Source organism: Rana temporaria, chromosome 10 (genome assembly GCF_905171775.1).
Source record: "Rana temporaria chromosome 10, aRanTem1.1, whole genome shotgun sequence".
Taxonomy (NCBI): domain Eukaryota; kingdom Metazoa; phylum Chordata; class Amphibia; order Anura; family Ranidae; genus Rana; species Rana temporaria.
The window spans coordinates 84,044,583-84,050,582 of record NC_053498.1 but is presented as its reverse complement, the minus strand read 5'-3'; the positions used below and the strand labels follow the sequence as shown (position 1 = coordinate 84,050,582).

General features: G+C 40.4%; 1 protein-coding gene across 2 annotated transcripts in view; it reads right to left on the bottom strand.

Annotated features, from left to right (window-relative positions):
- Positions 1-4,018: 4,018 nt before the first annotated feature.
- LOC120915264 (netrin-1-like) overlaps positions 4,019-6,000 on the bottom strand; it is a 130,466-nt gene continuing 128,484 nt past the window's right edge. For both annotated transcript variants that reach the window (XM_040325639.1, XM_040325640.1), the window contains one exon: positions 4,019-4,618. In XM_040325639.1, coding sequence (XP_040181573.1) covers positions 4,290-4,618 — 329 coding nt within the window. In that variant the 3' untranslated portion in view covers positions 4,019-4,289. The remainder of the gene's footprint in view (positions 4,619-6,000) is intronic.

Here is a 6,000-nt window from a genome sequence, read left to right as displayed (position 1 = left end):
TACATGCAAATGCGCTCCAAAACCTGGGGAGCAGGGACCTAAAAAGACTCTTCTGATCCAAGATGGCCACCAAGGGTTATCTGGATGCAGCACAGCCAATCGCAACACTGCCTCCAGGGACCAGGTACCCAGAGACTTGCTCTCCAGGCTGTTTTGCTGCTCTGGTCAGGCACCACCTACAGTGGAGGAAACAGACTACAAAAAAAAACTTTGAATTTAAGTTTGATTTTAGATATGCTATATGGAAAGGAGTTGTCTTGGAACTGGAATTAATATTTTACTACCCCTTTCTCTACCCTCTGCTTAAAACAATTATTTTATTAACCTTCTTTTCCTTGATCATTTCTGTCATGTTTACATGTTTTACTCTTTTAGACTTATTTAGTAAAAAACCTGACAATAAACCATGTTGGAAGAATAAAAAATATGTAAACTCAAATTGAACTTTCCATATTTGCTTCCTTTGGTCTGCTAACTATACCACTGAATGCATTTCATTATATTTGAATTATATGTTCTAACAAAATAACAATTGATCCTGCCAAAAATCTGTTAAGCTGATAACTTTTTGAGCTCTCTATGTTTGCTGCCCTGTTATTGGTTGGAATTTTCCTAGCTTTCTGTGTGAACTACATACCGTAATAACTCTCCCTTATGCAGGCCTGTTGCGACAGGACAGGCAAGCCAAGCAATTGCTTGGGGCCCCGTGCTGGCTTGGGGCCCCTCCATTTTAACTCGCTTGCTGCACGGGAGAAGGAAGGCAGATGTGTCTGTCGGAAGAATGAAGAACCAAGAAGTAATCTTCAGTAGCCGCCTAACCCTCCCCCCCGCTTCTCATCTTACAAAGTTGTTTCTCAACTTGAATTAACCCCCCGCTTCTCAACAGAATTTTACTTAAACTGATGCACACAGAATTTGGTACAGCTGTGCATAGTAACTAATCGACTTCTTTGTTTTATTGTCAAAGCTTAATGGAGCAAGCCAAAGTTAGAAATTGATTGGTTACTATGCATAGCTGCACCAGATTTGGCGTGCTCCAGTATTAGTAAATCTCCATTCTGTCCTAGGGTGAAAATGCTGCTTCTACATAGATTCACTGAGAAATTGTTTAAAGGCCAGAAAAAAAATGGCGCAGCCACCACATACATCTAAGGACTGAAAACCTTTAAAATATTAAAATATTAAATTTGTTCTTGGTTTCAGACATGTTTTAAGATTGCAAGAATCAGGATATAGTCAAAATTTTATGAGTGCTTATGGATTTCAGAATCAAGTAGGTTGTGTGTGAGCAGGTTAATTTGCTAAGTGCTGGCAAATAATCTATCATTAATTAGCCATTGCATAGCAATAACTACTTATCTATCTTGCTCAAAAGGCAAAAACAGCAGGGGCAGCCAAGACACTTGCACTTGAGAAGTGTTAATAATATCATCAAACCAATTTGACGTACATTTTTTTAATTAAATACCATCAGTGGCATCCTTTTTAAAAATTGCTGTCAATTACTGCACAAATAAAATGCATTTTCTAAATTAGCCCCCTAAAATCCTGGCCATAAGCTAGAGGAGATTTGGCTGGTGCACTGGATCTCTTGGAACAGTGTCCATATTTGTTTATGAACATTTCAAACAGCAGCAGAACCACTCATATAATATCAACATATTCTGACATACAATTGCCTTTAAACAGATATTGGGCCAGATCCACAACGAGCGGGCTTAACTTAAATCTTCCTATTTAAGTTACACCGCTGCAAAATCTCTACCTAAGTGCCCGATCCACAAAGCACTTACCTAGAAATTTTCAGCGGTGTAACTTAAATTCGTCCGGCGCAAGGCGGGCCCAATCTAATGGGGCGAGTCCCATTTAAATTAGGTGCGCTCCCGCGCCGGATGTACTGCGCATGCTCCTGACGTGATTTTCCTGACGTGCATTGCGCGAAATTACGTTACGCCGAGTTTTGTGAATCGCGCCGGGTAAAAAAAGTTGCGTCGGGGAAAAAAAGAGATGCGGCGGGAAAAAAAAAAAATTTGACAGCGTCGCGGGAAAGAAGGGTCTACTTTTACATGGTGTACTAACTTTACACTTTGTAAAAGTAGCCCTAATTTTGCGTTTGCAAACTAACAACTTACGGAGACTTCACGAAGGGAAACCGCTTCGTGGATCTCCGTAAGTGCTAATTTGCATACCCGACGTGGCATTTCGACGAGAAATGCCCCCAGCGGCGGCCGAGATACTGCATCCTAAGATCCGACAGTGTAAAACTATTACACCTGCCGGATCTTAGGAATATCTATGTGTAACTGATTCTGTGAATCAGTCGCATAGATAGAAACAGGGATACGACGGCGTATCAGTAGATACGCCGGCGTATCCCTTTTGTGGATCTGGCCCATTGTTTCTATCTTTACTCTAGTATAATTTCAAATATTATTGACTCATAGGAATTAATTCTAATGCCATCCATTATGTGAGTATCAGAAATTTTAAAGTCCATTCATTAAACAATAAGCAGTAGTGCCTTCAATAACATGCAGCCGTCTTAAATCTGCACTTATTTTTGCACAAGCTCTTGAGTATTCTAAATCAAGGGCTCTCCAATATGCAGATATTGACTTCTGGCAAGAAATCAGAGGTCTACCATCACTTTGCACCATCCCCATCTCCTTAACGGACACTAAGGGGTTGATTTACTGAAGCCAGACAGGCTGATCTCTTAACCCCTGATGAAGACACATGACCCTATGGCGTAATGCGCAGGGGAGGGGCTTGATGATGTCACAACGCTCTTCGGATGAGACAGTGTGGTAATTATACCAGCGGAGTGGATAGTACATTGATGACCCTGTATGTGTTTATGCATATTGCATGCGAGGCATAGTTTGGTGCAGAAGTTCGTATTTTTATGGTTGGAAATTAATCTCAAGGATAAAGTTTGGTACTTTACCCTTTCTTTATGTATGGGTGAATGAAGACATCCAGTAATGATGCAGCAGATTAAGAAGTTTTTATAAAACCCTATGATCTGGAACATTTTTAGTCCTCTGAGAGAAACACAAGCCTATATAGACCATATTTAAAAGTGTGGTCATATATCTGAGATGAGGGCACATCTGGTGGAGGGAGCACAAGTCATGGATTTGTTTTTGAGCTTGTGGAACCATTAAGGAATCACTTAGGCCACTTTCACACCGAGGCGCTTTTAAACTGCCAGTAAAAACACTGAGCACTTTTGAAGCCCTTTTTTTAGGCGATTTTGAAGCGCTTTTCAGTCGCTTTTGAAGAGCTTTCCATTAATTTCAATGGAGAAGTGAGTTTTTCACAGCCCTGCCAGCACACTGCCCCAGTGTGAAAGCATTAATTGATTTTAATGGAAATACGTTTTCGTGAGCTTTTTAGGCGCTGTTTTTAGCATGAAAGCGCCTGAAAAGCGCCTCAGTGTGAAAGTGGTCTGAAAGAGACTGTTCGCATAAAGGGCACCCCAACCCACCTACTAACCTTGTAGGTGTCCCTGTGTCGTTCCTTCCTCTTCCTCAACCTACAAAACCCTGTACTTCCAGGTATGAGGGAGCATGTGACCTCCTCCTTTGTGACAGTGTACAGGTCTAGAAATTAAATCAAATATATCAGAGGAAGTACTGAAACACTAGACAGTTACATTACTGCTCTACTTTGTGTCCAGTACCAACCAACAGTAAGTATTCTGATTGTCCCTGGAGGAAGTAGCAACAGCGGTTGGTTGCCAAAGTGATGATCGGTGAGTTGGAGGAGCCCCCTTACATAGACACTGTTACTTTGTCCTGAATTGGCAAGGTGAGAGTGTTTTTTAACTATATACAAAATAATATTCCTTCTTCTCTTGATGACAGAGTACAACAGTCTGTATTTCTTTTGTTGTTAATCAACACTGGGTTGCTACATTCATTTCAAATGTGAAATAAAAGTATTTTTTTGATTCTTGCAAGAAAAGCCATTGAACATATATCAAAAGTAAATGACTCAGAGACAAACGACAAAATATTTATCACACCCACAAAAATTATATTTTGTATTTGAGACAGCAAAGGAGAAAAAGCAGCATATTTCTTTCTACAAATACCTATATAATAGATTGTAACAGGTTTTGCTTTTTCTTACTGTATGTCTTGCTGTGTTTTCCAGTTGACAAATGTTGTATTATAGAGGTAGCAATAACTGCAGCTAGCAGGCCATCATTAATGTTTCACTCTAAATAGGTTCTTGCTCTGAGACAACTGACACTAAACAATATCCATGACACTAAGATCTATTTATCCCGCCTTGCATTTTCCTCGCCGATCTTGCTGCTGAAACCGTCTCAGTTTGTGTGCCCAAACATCACGCCATGGCAGTGACAGGCTGTTCTTATCCAGTATCACACGAGCAGGATCTGGGGATTCCTCATCATTACCGATGATCAAATACGACTTTCCTACTTGAACCCGGAGGCAGTCACATGCCAAATCTTGATCTGGAACCCATATTGGTTGATCACCACGTCTGATGGGAACCCTCCGCTGTCTATATACTGTAAGCACGTTAGCTGTAAATTTCCACCATTCTCCAGATTTCTCCATAGACAGTAGCTGGGCCCGGAGAACTGTAAAAAATAAGGTAGACATAGCATCATCTCATGTTTTAAAATATTATACTGGTAGAATGCTTGCTAAAGTGGTATCTGTGGTGTAACACAGATCTCTACCAACACAGGGCACAACAATCACTGTCTTCTCACTGCACCATTTAAGCATTTTCTTTATTCATTCATTAAAAGTACTTATATAGCACTGTCAATTTACACAGTGCTTTACATATTTATTATACATTCACATCAGTCCCTGCCCTCAAGGAGCTTACAATCTAAGGTCCCTAAAGCCATGTACACACGATCGGATTTCTGATGGAATCAAATCCGGTGGATTTTTTTATCAGATATCCGATGAAGCTGACTTTCTTCAGTCTTGCATTCACACTATCAGACTAAATTCTGACCGTGCCAAAACGCAGTGACGTAAAACACTATGACGAGACGAAAAAAATGAAGTTCATTGCTTCCAAGTATGTATCGACTTGATTATGAGCATGCGTGGATTTTTTTTCAATGGAGTTCCACACAGAAGATCGGAATTTCCTATCAGTTTTTTATTCATAGGAAAAATTTAAAACATGTTCTATTTTTTTACACCGATGAAAAAAAGACAGATGGGGCCCACACACGATCGGTTTGTCCGATGAAAACAGTCCATCGGTGTTAGAAAATTTATATTTTTTAGGGTCAACCCCCGCTTTAAATTACATCCTCTGCAAGCCTCAGGTCAGTGCCTTTTTAAAAATGTCTCCTATGCCCAGTATTGGATGCCGCTGCAGGTTGTACCAAATAAAGCTCACAAAAAGAGAAAACCAATAATAGTACAGTATAGTTTATTATATACTAAAAGCCATCCAAGATTACAATCCACTGTGGAACAATCACAAATATACAGATGTACACTTAAATCTCTGGCAACTGCAGAAAGGAGTATTCAGCAGTGTAACGTCAGTGTTTAGACGCCCCAACGCGTTTCAGTTTATAAGACTGTGCTGTATTTGCTACAGCTGTTATAGCCAAGTGTTTGGTGAGTGTCCATTCTATCGAGTGATTGTTTGTATTACAACTTCTATACTTGTACTCTGCCCAGGAGCTGCTTGATAGATTGAGTACTCTGTTCTTTTGCCTCAACTCTGTAAACAACCTCAGCCCCTGAACGAAAGTTGCCGCAAACTCTTATAGAAACGGCAGTATGAAGAAAATGCACCCAGCTGTAATTCAGTACCAGAAAATAAACACCAGACTGGTAAATGTTAAATTAACTGTCATGAAAGGTTTCACCTGCTGGTGGCACTATATGTTCTTTGGATCGCATTACTGGTGTCCGCCAGCGGGTTTCTCTTGGCAGTCTGGAGCTGTCAGGAAAGGTTTCACCTGCTGGTGGCACTGTCAGA